Source organism: Pongo abelii, chromosome 8, assembly GCF_028885655.2.
Source record: "Pongo abelii isolate AG06213 chromosome 8, NHGRI_mPonAbe1-v2.0_pri, whole genome shotgun sequence".
NCBI classification, from domain to species: Eukaryota; Metazoa; Chordata; class Mammalia; order Primates; family Hominidae; genus Pongo; species Pongo abelii.
The window spans coordinates 117,900,692-117,915,281 of record NC_071993.2 but is presented as its reverse complement, the minus strand read 5'-3'; the positions used below and the strand labels follow the sequence as shown (position 1 = coordinate 117,915,281).

The following is a 14,590-nucleotide window of genomic DNA, read 5'->3' as shown; positions in this document are numbered from 1 at the left end:
CACTACTCAGTTAACAGATACGTAGTATACAATTGGTCTTATGCTAGGTAGATTAACAAGATTTCAACAGTCCCTGCCCTCCATAGGACTCATGGAAACTTTTCCTCTATAACAGAATGTTTCACATACTTTAATAATCTGTTTACATATCATTTCTTTCACTTGACTGGGCTTCAAAAGGGCAAGAATCACCTATTACAAATTCCTCCAGATGGTATGCGCTGAACAAATATTTGTCTTATATTCAAAGCCTACAAATCCAAAGATATCAAACCTCACAGTATCAGACAAATCATAAAAGTCCAGTCTAAATTTTAAGAATCTAAATGATCAGTCTTCTAAAGAGTTACAATTGTATTACTTTAATTCGATAATCCTAACTAGACCAATAGTTTTATTTTATCCTAGATTTACTTTATGAACAATTCATGATTATTCTCATGGCTTCTGTATATTCTTTTTCAAATCTTTATTATTTGTGGGGTTTTTTTGGACAAAGTACAAAAAGATTTTATCCTACTTCTGAACATACTTTAAATAAATGTCAAAAAAATGAAACTATGTCAGGCATTCTTAACTGAGATCCCTGAAGAGGTTTCGGGGGGGGGGGGGGTCTTTAAGTGCCCTCAAATTGCTAAAATTATATTTTATAAATTATAAAAACAGATTTTATTAATTCATGTACATTACAAATTATCATTATAAAAATTATAAAAATAGTGTCATTTTTCAGAGAAGAAAATGGCACACAGCTCTCATCACATCCCAAATACATAACTGTTTTAATGTAATGACATTTTATTCCATTTCTTAGAAATTCACTTATGCAAAAGAAAATGATTAAATTTATTCAGTGACCCAAGATGATTCTAGATGTATTTTGCTTATAAAAGATGTCTTCTCTCCTATATTAAATAAATTATACTTGCAACTTTAAACCTACCGCAACTTCATTAGTATCTCCATGCTCAAAATATTCCTGTATGATTGGTGTTAAAGTCTTCTCAAATGCCCTTTCATCCAAAGGCAAAACTACAGTTTCATAAACACAGTTCTCCTGTGAGGGGAAAAGGGAGTAAGAGTTATAAAAAACAAAATGCAAATAAACAAATGAAATTGTTGTATAATTTTATATTCTAAGTAGTTAATAATCCCCACTTAGCACAAGACAAAGACATGCTACATACATTGATCACATACAAAAACAAAATCTAGGCCAGGCAAGGAGACTCATACCTATTAATCCCAACACTTTGGGAGGCAAAGGCAGGAGGATCACTTGAGGCCTAGAGTTCAATACTAGCCTGGGAAACACAGCAAGACCCTGTCTCTACAAAAAAATCTTAAAAATTAGCCAGACATGGTAGCTTGCCCCTGTAGTCCTAGCTACTCAGGAAGCTGAGGCAGAAGGATCTCTTAAGCCCAAGAGTTCGAGGCTACAGTGAGCTATAATTCATCACTGCACTCCAGCCTGGACAACAAAGCTAAAAAATAATAATAAAAATAATAATAATAAATAATAATAAAAATAGTAGAATTTATATGTCACTGCTCTTTTACAAAATCAGAATACAATAAGCCAATATATAGATTAGAACCATTAACCACAGCAAATACATAATTTGCTCCCAACCCCCATGTCTTCTGTTAATTTTTTCTCCCAAAATTTTTATGTCTCTCTCAAAACCAATCTTTAAGTAATCAAAAAGTTTCATGGTGGCTTCCTATCATATATGGTGTTTTAATTAAAATTTCACTTTAAAAAAAAATGAAGCAGGAACCAAAGCCTTCACGATTAGCATTATTATAATAAAAAGTATAACACAAAGATCAATGTTGTAGTGACAGAAAAAAATCTCTAAGGAAAAAAGCACTGTTCAATTAAAATTTCAAAAAGAAAATTAACATCCATCATCAAACCATTCCTCTCTCTCCATGCAAAAAAAGTTCTGAAATGTAGTGCCCCCTTATCTACAAAGGGCATGTTCCAAGTCCCGTCTGAGGATGCCTTAAACCACAGATAGTACCAAACCCAATAAATACTGTTTTCTCAATCCGATAACCTAGACAGCTACCATGTGACAAATGCACGAGTAGTGTATACACTGCAGATACACGCTGGACAACGGAATGGCTCACATCCTGGGCAGGATGAGGTGGATGAAGCTGGACAGCAGGAGATCTCATCACACTACTCAGAATGGCATGCAATTTAAAACTTATGAATTACTTCTGAAAGTTTCCACTCAATATTTTCAAACCACATTGGACCATGGGTAACTCAAACTGCAGAAAGTGAAACCACGGATAAGAGGGGACTGCTATATTTACAACTTGTGACTGGCTTCAGCCTAAAAACATATACTTGAAAGATTAATACATTTTTAGCAAAGATTCTACAGTACTTGAATCCTACTAGTTTCATATTTTTCATATTCTCTTAGAAATATTTCCATGTCTATTAGTTAAAACACTTAAATACATAAATACATACAACACACAATAAAAACAACCTAACACATACTCTTAACGTTTTCCTGTCTAAAATTTCCATCACCATGTCTCACCTTGTGCAAAGACAGGATTTTCAAAAAAACATAATCAAAACATTTGGGTTTTGCTTCAAAATAATCCAAAACAGGGTGGGGCAAAGGGGCCAACAGAAGACGGAGAGTAAATGGAATGAAACAAGACTGCCTATGAGTTTGTAATTATTTAAGTTTGTAAAGCTAAGAGAGGAGTACAAGCAGATTATACTATTCTACTTTAAATTTTTTCCATTAAAAAATATCAAAAATTCACTTCACAATCTATTAAAAATTTACATTTTCAGCATTATCCCTAAAAGAAAGATGCACATGTCCCCAAAACAAAAGTTATTATATAGTTACCATTCTATAACAGTAATATTTAAAAGGAATCTAGTATCTGTAACTCATAATATTCAAAAGAAGATATTCTCAATTATCATTACTACAGAAACAAACTATATTAACAGAATTTACTGAAAAATGGTCAACTTAATAATCCTAAGTGAATTTCTAAAGAGCTATTTTTGACTTACTACAGAAACCAAGTGAAAGTTATGCATCTATTACTGTCAGTTTACTTGGTTTCCTAATCCAAAACATACATACATGTGATTTGACACATGTATGAGTAAACTACAAACATCAAGTCAAAAAAGTTCATAAACATTTTAAATATTATGAAAAAGCAAAGCACTGATACCTGGTCATCATCATAGTTAGGATCTTTCACATCCACCTCCTCCACATCATACACCTGTCCAGGTGTACCCCAGACACCTTTGCCTCCTGCACCACCTGAAAAAGTTTAGAATTGAGAAAGAAAAAACACAAAATTTATCAATTTGTTGAAATCTAAAATAAAATGTTCCGATGTTAAATAACAGCTAAAAAAAAATTGTATTTAATGTCTGTTAGTTTTTTTCCGGTTTTCTTCCCCTACTGGTTTCCTTTTTGTTCAGACCACTCTTTCAATATTTCCAAAAACATTAAGTTAAAATAGCTTATGAAGTTAAAAACTAAAAAAGCAGATGCTTTAAAATAAAAGCAAAAACAAATAAAGATTAAAAAAAAAGCTATATTGAGGACCTCAAAGGAGATGATATTGCGGCTGAGCTCTAAATTTTATTCAACATTTCTTTGAGACTAAGACAAAAAGAAACATTCTGGGCCGGTAAAGCGTAGCATAGAAAACTCAACAAGGGAAAAATTATTTAACAAAAAAGGACAGTAACCACCATCAAATATTTTAAAGTCAAATACAGTACTCTTTAAATATAAAAGTACACATTAAACTATACAACTAGCAATATGTTATAAATATAGAACAGAATTCTAATTGCTTTTAAGCATTAACAGCCCTGAAAATTCTATTTTCTAAATACAAAACAACCAAAAGAAGCTTAACAATTCCAATTTTCAAAGTTGCTTTTCTACATCAACTTACTGAAATGTTTTAAGGACCAATGTACTACATTATTTTTTAAAGAACCTTTACAATGTCACCAACATTGTAAGTTTTTATTTTGTACCAAGTATATCCTTGCCATCAGACCAAAACAGAATCTGACAACCAGGTTTCATTTTGATATAAACCACGACTGCAGAGGCATTTAACAAAACTAATTTTTGACAGATCACAAAAACATTTTACAAGAAACCTAGGCTATAAATTGAAGTTCCCACCATTCAGAAGGTGATGAAATCATCAGAAAACTCTTATTCAACAAATATTTGCCTACAATGTACTAGTCACTATTTCAGGTACTAGAGAAACAGCAGTGAAACAGACCAATCTACTACAGAACCCAAAATAAAGAGCTAAAGAGAACTCACAATGAAATCTAGGAAAACATTAAAATTCAGATCTAGACGTTATCAATCAAATGTATATTTATTAGTAGTAGTAATGGACATAATTATATTAAATAAGTATGATGGATTTCTGACTCCTTTCAAACTTAGAGAATATACGCAAAACTCGTAACAGTGAAAAACATCAGTGTATATTTTGCTGGAAATAAACCGTTAACATTCTGCTCAAGAAAATTAAATCCACTCAAACAAGAAAAAACATCAACCTAAAGAAAAAGTGAGATGGTTCTCACATTATCCCTAAGTAAAAATATATACAAACTGTAAAGCCTTACATTATCACTTTTTGAATTTCTCTCATTCCTAGAACAAGGAAAGTGTAGTACAAGAACCAGACAATTTTTTTCCACTTATCTTCCATTTGTTGGACATGATATATACCAACCTTTCTTTGGTAGTCCCCTTCCTTTCCCAGATCTGGATCGCCTATCCAGCAATCTTCCCTTTGGACTGGTTGGCACAGTTACTCCACTTCTAAGGGTGTCACTCCCATTGTCGCTGACCGAATCGCCTCTGCCAGAGTCCCGGGATGAGTTTTTCCTTAGTCGCCTTTTTGCCTTGGCATTAATTCTAGCTTCATTAATGGAGGATGCTGAAATCCAATTTCCATTTATTTCATTCTTTATTTCCTCAGTCCCAGCACTTTCTTCATCACCGGAAAAGAGAGAGTCACTTAAATTATCAGGATCTTAAAGAGAAAAATGAAGAAAGAAAATTCTAAGTATTTTAAGTATCTACTGTTTTATAGATATAGTGGTAAGTTAGATTAGGTTAAATCACATGACATTACCATTTTTGTAGATAAATTACAGTCACATATTGGGAATTTCATCTACTTCAATCTAATAAACAACTAAATAAGATTACTTTTCACATTATCAAGGAAAGTAAACCAAGGCACTGAATTTTAACAAAGCATGTTTGTTTCTTACCAAAAACAAACCAAATTTGTTTGTTTTTACCAAAAGAAGGATGTTATTTCACATGTTTAGATCATAAAATCTATGCTAACAGCAACACCAAATATAAAACCCTTAGACTTTTATGAGCTAAGAGAGTAAAGCAATTGGAGATATTAAGAAAAGACAAAGCATCTTGAGAAGGGAGATAAACTAATATTTATAGAATGCCTACTATTATCAGACACTGTGCTAGACACTCTATCATTTATTTATGCACAAGTTTGGCAGTTAATCATTATAACATTGAAGACAGATAAGGAAACTAAGGCTGAGAATGTTTAAATGATTTGCCAAACATCCCCTAACTAGGTATAAATACTTAAGAACTATTAGTAATCCAAAAGAGAATGAAAGGCATTTAGCAAATAATCACGTATGATTGTTGAGCTGAACTGCTGATGCTTTACTGCCTCAGATAAAGTCTGCTTTCAAGAAAAGCCATCATCTCAAAGTCCTAATTCATCTCCCTAAACTTTTCTCCTATTACTTACCATCCTGAAAATCTTCCAGCCTATATAAAATTGATTCTTCTGAAAGAGATCAACACACTGGAGTTCCCAGTGGTTCCCCTACTTAGAATGTCACCCTCATTGTTTTTTTCAGTTATCAAAATCCTTTAGGATATAGCCCAAGTCTTACTCCCTGCATTAAAACTTCCCTTACAACTCAGCTACAGTAACACTAATTGCTCACATACTATTCATTCAACACGTCATGGAAATCACTTTCTTTCTATATAGCAGTCTTTTTCTTCCAACTAAGTCATAAGCTTCAAAGGAGAAACCACAACTAGACTGTATGTCCTTCTTTGTATCCCTATCACCTAGCAGAGTGTCCTTCATACTCAAATTCCATGGAGATCAAGTGGAGGCACTTGACTTTGCCCTGAAAGCTCTTTAAGTCAGAAAGGCTACTGAATTAGCTACCACTGGGCCACAGTTTTGTTCATTATTGTTAACGCAAATCAGAGCTGAATCACTCAAATCATTTTCTATATGCCTAAAGATAATTATAACATGTCAGGTCTATGTGCATGGGCTTTAACATGTTTTAAGACATGTTGAAACCAAAAATTTTCATCAACCTATAAAAAGCATACATGTGTTTAAATCTTTACCATTCTTGACATACTTAGGAAGGTAGGAACGTTTTGTTTTAAACAAAATCATCAATTAGAGCCAAATTATCTCACTAGTCTCATAAGTAGTCTCCCTGCCTCCAGTCTTCAAACTATACTGAATGAAGACTGATTTTCTCAAGCATGCCCTCACCGAAGATCCTTTAAAAGTAGTCCCATTATGTCACAAAAAATGTAGACTCTTTTTTTTTTTTTTTTTTTTTGAGACAGAGTGTCGCTCTGTCACCCAGGCTGGAGTGCAGTGGTGCAATCTCAGCTCACTGCAAGCTCCATCTCCCGGGTTCACGCCATTCTCCTGCCCCAGCTGGGACTACAGATGCCTGCCACCACGCCTAGCTAATTTTTTTGTGTTTTTAGTACAGATGGGGTTTCACCATGTTAGCCAGGATGGTCTTGATCTCCTGACCTCGTGATCCACCCACCTCGGCCTCCCAAAGTGCTGGGATTACAGGCGTGAGCCACCGCACCAAGCCAAAATGTAAACTCTTTACCTTGTAACTTAAGGTCCTTTATGATCTTGCCCCTGCTTACCTCACCAGAATCACTGCTAACTACTCCCACACTCAAATTGTCAGAGCTTAAGTTAGATATCATAGGGAAGAGATGGGAGGGATTCATTTGGCAGAAGAATACTGAGTATATTACAAAAAGAGAAAGTATAAAGTAGGAAACCGCTAAGAAAATGTTTCAGTAATTCAGTCACAAGCTAACTGGTAAAGAGCAAGTGTAGTAACTGTGGGATAAATAATAATGTTACATTTTTAAAGAAAATAATAAAGGATTTTTAAGCAGAATGTATCTAGGATTAAAGAGAAGTGAAACAATGCCTTAAAAGTTTTCAAACTGGTCAGAAGCCGGTGTTAGGATGGTGTGTTTGGGACACCATCATAACCATCAGTAGTAATTACAGTCTTAGTGGAAGTAGTTGTAGTACTGTTTCTTTCATCATTACCATTACTATTGTCATCTATTAGATACCAGGTTCCACACTACCTGGTACCTATTAGCTAAGGCACTTTACATATGTGGTCTATAAGCCTCAAAAGCTCTAGAAAGAAACTGTTTATCCTCATTTTACAGAAGGAATGTGTTTCACAAGAAGTTACATATCCAGAAAGGATTATGGCTAGGATTCAAACCCACATTTTTAATCCCATATAACTACAGAAAATACAAAACTAGAATACAGCAGAGTATTGACAGCTAAAGAGACGGACAAGGGCGTGAATGTAAAGAGAGATAAACAAAAATGATTAAGTGGAAGGGGACAGAAAGACCAGGATCAGATAAATTAGATGACATTTTCGTGTAAGAGTGGATGGTTGAGAAAACATTAAACATCTACCTGTGACATAGTGCTTTCATCATTGTACCATTAAGGTGAACCACAAAACTGGTCCAGAAGACACAGGACTCAGAACTATAATAAAATGTCTTAAACTGTCCCTTGGAGTATTCAATTTAAATACATCTATTTCCCATAATCGAGTTTTCTTTTCTTCAACCATTTTAATATCCTTTCAAGTATGTTTGTGTCTCTGCAGCAGTAAACATTCTCTCTCAGTATAATTTATATATTTGACCTTATCATTTTTAACCCATGTTTGTATTAATTGCTTTATATTTTGTTACTCATACTCACCTAAGTGTTGGAGTTCCATAACTCCTATTGAGCTGACTTTAAGAAAACCAAAATTAAAATGATAAGCTGAGTACAGAATAATGTGATGACTTCAAAATTGTTTCCTACTGTGTACTAATTCTCTCTTTCTGAATTCTGATATCTCAATAGTAACCACTCCAATTGTACATGACCACAGCACCAGAAAATCACATTTTCAATTACTGGTGTCCAATGAGTGGCATAATTAGAATAATATTACCACACTTTCATGTATTATATACCTAGTATGTGCTTCACAGACTTAACACACATATACAATATCTCACTAAATCCTAATTATAAATCTATACAGAGGGTATTTATATCCCAATTTTATACATGAAAAAACTGAAGGTCAGAATAAATAACCTACTTCCTCCAAGTAAAAAAGTAAGAGTGTGACTTGGACTATTTGCTATGCGAAGAATTTACTACAAAGAGGGTCTATCTTAGGCCTATCCAAATATTGAAGAACAAGTCTTTTATTTTAAGGCAGTACTGGACACAAGCACCAAGAACAGGGTTAGAACTAGGTCTTAGTGTAGTTAGGAAACAAAAAGTATACATTTTAAAGCTGTGTTTCTATTTCTAATACAAATAGAATGCAAGCCACATAAGAAATTTTAAATTTTCCAGTAGCTACATTAAAAAGTAAAAACAGGTGAAATTAATTTAATTTAAATATATTTTAATTTAATTTAAATATATTTTAATTTAATTTAAATATATTTTATTTAATCTAATATAACCATATCACCTCAACATGCAAGCAATATAAAAAATTACTGAGATAGTTGACCTTCATCTCAACTCAGAGTAGCCACATTTCAAGTACTCAACAAACACATGTGGCTAAGCACAGTGGTGCACACGCCTGTAATCCAGCTACTGAGGAGGCTGAAGAGGGAGGATCACTTGAGCCCAGGAGTAATAACCACATGTAGCTAGTGGTCACCATACTGGACAGCGCAGAAAAGAAGCAATTACCTGTATGTAAAATATATTCTAAACTGTAATACCATCCCCATCTCAATTAAGTAGGTACATATTACCCATTTATAACCCTAAAGCATACTCATACAGCTACTGTATATAGCAGCACAGAAATGATCATTACATAAATTTTTTTCAATTTTTTACCATACTTTAAAAAGATCTGTAAATAAACAATAGTAAAGAAGCTTCAAATTCAACGTGTTTGTTCAGATCAAAGAAAACTATGTACATTGTAAACAATAGTGAGCTAAGTCACTGAAGAAATAAAGATGTATCTAGTTATGAAATACACTTCAAATGACAGAAAATGGAGAGCTTTCAATATTAATAAAATTGTAAGGCAAAGAATTATCTGAAGTATGCCAAAATGAACTGTTCTCACTATTCAGATATCACACAATTCTAATTAACTTTTTGGGAGATTATTTTTAAAAATATAAATACATTTTAAATTATCTTGAGTTACTCACATTTGGTCATCTATTCCACAAAACTTTGTTCATTTTTATGATAATAACATGCTATTGAAGCACCATGGAGAATTAGGGAAAATACCCTAGGTAATTTAGAATATAAAAATTATTTGTTAGGAAAGATATCAAAGATACCAGTAAGTTTATATTACAGAAATCACTAACTAGCCCATGTGAAAATAAGCAGGCTCACTATTCTTCTCCATTCTGTACTATATAACAGAGAATAGGAATATGTGGAATGTGAAAGGATAGGCAGAAAAATAGGACATGTAATTAATTTCCATGAAAATAAAAACCTGACTTTAAAAATAATATAGCCTGTTTTCTTATAGCATGAATAAAACAGTATTTAAAGATAGTTTTTTTTATCATGTTTTTATAAAATATGGAATGGTCTGAAGCTTCCTCACAACATAGTCAAGGTTCAAGATATTCAGCCTAGGCAACATAGTGAAATCCTATCTCTACAAAAAATAAAAAATCAGCCTGGTGTGGTGGCACACACCTGTTGTCCCAGCTGCTGAGGAGGCTGAGCTAGGGGAGGATCTCTTAAGACCAGGAAAGTCAAAACTGCAGTGAGCCATGATCACACCACTACACTCCAGCCTGGGTGACAGAGCAAGATCCTGTCTCAAAACGAAGAAAAAAAGAAAAAAAGGATAACCTTACTTACCTGCAGGGTTTACATTCAGTATCTGCTCATTTTCTACATCCATTTTCCCTTAATTTCGCTTGCACTGATTAAACAAATTACCTAATGGAAATCTTCCTTCAGAATCTGTTTTTTTAAAAGAAAAAAAGAAAGCTTCAAGATCTTTTAAACTGATGTAATTAAGGTGAATTAAACTTACTTAAGCACACTGTAAAAACAAACGACAACAACAAAAAACACATAATTCCATTAAATAAAACAGTTCACTTTACTTTCAAAGACAACTTACCCTAATTAACATTTGGTTCCAATCTTTTTGATAAATTTATCAAAGTCAAAAAAAAAAAATCTCAGATTTCAGCATGTGCTAAAGCACCCCTTTAATTGGAATTAAAAGATATGTTTGTGATATATGTTTACGTCAAGTTAAAGAAATACACACATCCAAATCTTTTAGGAATACCAAGCCTCAAAATTAATCTGATATACATACATAGGAATATAAATACTGGATAGTTCCCTACCAATGAATTATGAGAACTGCTCCAAAATTAAAACAACACAGTTTTAGTTAATGAAGAATATCACATGACTGTTATTTTTCACATTACGGCATATCTGAAAGGCAGATATTTCTGCCACTCATTACCTAGGTCTCTATAATTACTAGAATAAGACTTTGAGATTGGGAGAAACTTTTAAAATCAGCTTTTTTGATAATATTATTTATATGAGAAATCCACTTTTTAAAAATCTGATCATTTCAGAAAGGAGTAAGTACAATGACATACGCATTTCAGTATTTTAGGCCTCAGTTTCAAAATGGCTTAAAAATTATTAATACTGGAAGGTTTGATGACATCAGTTACCTTTTAGACTATTAACTTAGTGATACAGATCCAATAATGTTATATGAAAGAAATATCAAAATAGTTTTCAAAAAATATATTACCAGAAAGTGCAACCAAATTAAGATTTCAGAATCTCTCTAGAAGTATTTTTTAAATAGTGGTTTAGAGTACTTAAGTGTATGTTTAATTCACATAGGTTGGATATAAGTCCTGGTCATTTACAATCAGGTTGCTAGCAGTGTGCTCTTCAGAGACATAAAATGCACAAATTAGTGAAAATGCCTAATAAATTAATTACAGAAAAGCACATTTTTTTCCATATAACGTAACCTACTGTTAGATGTCATTTTAGGATAACAATGATAGATACAGAGCCTCCTGGGACTCAAAGGTGAAACTGACTTTTAAATTCCTCATTATGTACTATTATTTGCTAACATAAGTTTATAGCCCTTTTCTTCAGAAAAGGGTATTATTTTGTGCAACAAAAACAAATGGGCCTGATGTTAAAATTACAAGCTTCTTACTATGGCATAATCCTCGGACTGACATGCTATCATATTTCTTGGGAACTTAAGAAAATGGTGAGATCATTCTCTAATTCTGTTAAGAATAAATTAATATATGTGAATCTTTATAATCACTTTTCACTATAACTCCCGCCAACTTTAGATATGAAAAAAATCTTAAAAATATGTAGAGATTCATATAAATATATGAACAAAAATGGTTTGCAAATCTAAACACTTAGCATCCTTCATGGCTGAAAAGGCTACATTCTGTTTTAATTCCATGCATGAATTACGTATAGGAAAGGAATAATGTCATATGATATGTGTTTCAGTTTTTTAGAGTTCCATTTGAAAGTCTTTTTCATTCTTGATGAAAGTATAACTTTTGAGAGAATATTTTCTGCAGAACCTAATAAGCGAAAAGATTATAACTGATGTTTATAAAGCCCTTTACAATTCAAAAAGAATTGTACATGTATTATTTAATGTACCTTACAGAAAAACCTTCGGGTAGGTATTCCACCTCACACACAACTAAACAGATTCAGAGAGGGTAGGTGATATGTCCAAGGACAGACAGCTGCTTAGTGGAACAGCCAGGATGAGAATCCAGACCTTCCAAATCCAGTACTGTTTGCACAAGTTCAATCCAAAACTTTAATATCCCACAGGAAGATTCTTTTCAAGGGTTAACAGAAGCTTCTTAAAACAGACTTCTGCTGTTCAAACTTTTAAATGCTGTTTTCCAAACACTAAAAATAATTATTTTAAACTATTATACAGAAGGCATTCCGTCAGACAAAACTGTCAGGAAATGACTATCATCTCTTTTATTAAGATAAAAACAAAGTTATCTTAATAAAAAAAAAGTCCTGTGTCTTTAGGCAATGATAACCCGATCAAGAACTCAAGTCATATTTGACAGCAACAAACACGTTTTAAGAGTTTAGATAAGGATAAGACATGTTCCACGTTTTTACTCTCTTTAAAGTAGTAGGATTTTTTCCAATTTATTTAACAACCCTTAATTGGCCCAAACAAGAAAATATAAAGCAAAAAATCCAAACCCTATTTCCTTCATTCTAATCTACAAAAATGAATTTTCGATGAGAAAACTATACATACAAGTTAGAAGAAAATGAAGGCTGACATTAAACACTGTTCTTTTCTCCAGTATGTTACACGAAATATACAACCAGAAGTATTCAATTGTCAAAACATTCCCTAAGAGACAGACCCTCCACTCTCCCACGAAATATATATATATGTATTTCCTGAAATATACCTCATAAATTGCTCTGGCATTTTGGGGAGTCAAGCTTTGGCCATTTATTAACTAGGATTACTTGTATTCATTCTTCGGCTACAAACAGCTAATTAGCAGCTTAAAACCAGCTAAAAGCATTCTACTACAGTAATGCAAAATCAAGCACTACAGATAATATTCAAGTGGCATTTGTTTTTGCAGTCCTAACATTTTTTTCCTTTCACATTAGTACCACAGAAAAAGCCAGTCAATTATAATTCAAAGACACTTACTGAGATATTAACGTATTCAATAAGCCTATAATGAAGGAATATTAAGGGAATAAACACCAGTAACTCCTTGCTTAAAAAGCACTTGGTGGTTTCCCAAAGAAGTCACGTTAAGAATATCAAGATGATAACAATTAAAGTAAAAATACAAGTTAAAAACAGGGGAAACCCTTTTTTCCCCGACACCTAATCGCATTTCTGATCGTTTTCATCATTTGTAGACACTACACAGTTGCTGGCTACGTAGCGAGTTCTCACAAGGGGGAGGTGAGCGAAATTGACGTCTGCAGACAGTTTTGAAGCTCTTGCAAAACCCCAAGTACGTTACAGCATCAAACTGACAAATGGAGAAGATAGCATGCGTTTCACACAAAGGGGCTCCCTTCCCGGCTTTGTTTTCTCTGGGAGACTTTATTTTACCTAAACTAAAAAAAAGAGACCCTTTGCCGGAAGACTGGCGCAGCGAAGTTCGCGCAGGCCTGGGGCGGCGGGCACGTGTTCGCCTCCCAGCGCCCCCGGCGAGGATAGCGCGCGGCCCCTTCCCACAACGGCCGGGCCTGTTCTCCCGCAGCGGGCTCAGGCTAGGACCCCCGAAGTCCCAGCCCGGGTCGGCCCCCGGAAGGGGCTGGGCCTGGGCCGAGGCCGGGGCTCTGGGGTCACGCGGGACACGGGGCCGCATCTTCAGAAGATTCCCAGGGAGGGCAGGGGGCGGGGAGGGCGCGAATCTTCCTCACAGGATTTCAGTCCAGCCGGAAACACGGCTTCCAATCCCGGCCCCCGAATTCAACCTCCGCCAGAGGGGGAGGAGGGTTGAGGAGGACCTTCAAGGGCGAGCGCCTCGCGCGCCCCTCTCAGTTGGGAGAGGGCTCCGGGAGGGGGCGGGCCCGCGCCGCCACGCTCCAGGCTGGGCCCAGAAGGAGAGAACCAGGCCGGATGCCCGCAGTCCAGGGCGTCGGGGAGGGCGCGGCTGGACCTGCGGGGCTACGAGGAGGCAGCCGGACCCTGCACCGCAGTCCCGGACCTGACAGGGCCGCGACCCCCACGCCTCCGCCCCCGCCCCCTCCCATCGTGCAGCTGCCTCCGAGGGGGGATGAGGGAGAGGGCGCAGTCTTCCCGAGCGTGTGAGCCGCGCCTACTGGTACTGACCCCTCGGGCCCCCGCCGCTGCTCGCCCAGGTCCCTGGTCAGCCGGCCCCGACCCCGCTCTTCTGCCTCTGCCGCCGCCTCGGAGAGTCTCAGGCCCTTCTCGCTCTGTTTGTTTTTGTTTTCTTCTACCCAGTAACACGGGGGCGAGAGGGCGGCGCTTATTGGCCGAGGCCGGGTGGTCGGCTGGCCAATCGTGGCGGCGGAGCCGGAGCTGAGGTGGAAAAGGGAGAGGAGTGAAACGTGGAAAGTTGGGGAG

General features: G+C 35.6%; 1 protein-coding gene across 3 annotated transcripts in view; it reads right to left on the bottom strand.

The window, feature by feature from the left end:
- PDCD4 (programmed cell death 4) overlaps positions 1-14,590 on the bottom strand; it is a 27,939-nt gene extending 13,349 nt beyond the window's left edge. The window contains exons 1-5 of one of the 3 annotated variants that reach the window (XM_054521583.2): positions 14,336-14,590; positions 10,312-10,416; positions 4,789-5,091; positions 3,232-3,326; positions 944-1,057 (exon numbers count right to left, since the gene is read on the bottom strand). In XM_054521583.2, the coding sequence (XP_054377558.1) occupies positions 944-1,057; positions 3,232-3,326; positions 4,789-5,091; positions 10,312-10,354 (555 nt within the window). In that variant the 5' untranslated portion in view covers positions 10,355-10,416; positions 14,336-14,590. 3 annotated transcript variants of the gene reach the window in all.